Genomic DNA, 230 nt, shown 5'->3' on the forward strand with positions numbered 1-230 from the left:
TGCAACCCTGGGGCCCCCAGAAACAAACTGCCCCGTTGTTGTACCCTTTCATGAGGTCTTCTACTCGCTTGACCCAGCACCAGCAGACAACCCAGCCTGTTTGGTGGGGGCCCCTGCTGCCTCTCCCCGCAAGACGGAGGGACTAGCAGCTGCTGCTGCAGCTGCTGCTGCTGCTGCAGCTGCTGCGGAAGCTGCTGCAGCAGCAGCAGCAGGGGAGTCACGGGGCCTTG

General features: G+C 63.5%; 1 protein-coding gene across 1 annotated transcript in view; it reads left to right on the forward strand.

Moving 5' to 3' along the window:
* EMH_0042560 (uncharacterized protein) overlaps positions 1–230 on the forward strand; it is a gene marked incomplete at both ends in the record, with an annotated part of 8,392 nt that overhangs the window by 3,142 nt on the left and 5,020 nt on the right. Inside the window, 1 exon segment of the mRNA XM_013495757.1 lies at positions 1–228. Within this exon segment, the coding sequence (XP_013351211.1) occupies positions 1–228 (228 nt within the window).

This window comes from Eimeria mitis, genomic scaffold (genome assembly GCF_000499745.2).
Source record: "Eimeria mitis Houghton genomic scaffold, Emh_scaff1731, whole genome shotgun sequence".
NCBI lineage: Eukaryota > Apicomplexa > Conoidasida > Eucoccidiorida > Eimeriidae > Eimeria > Eimeria mitis.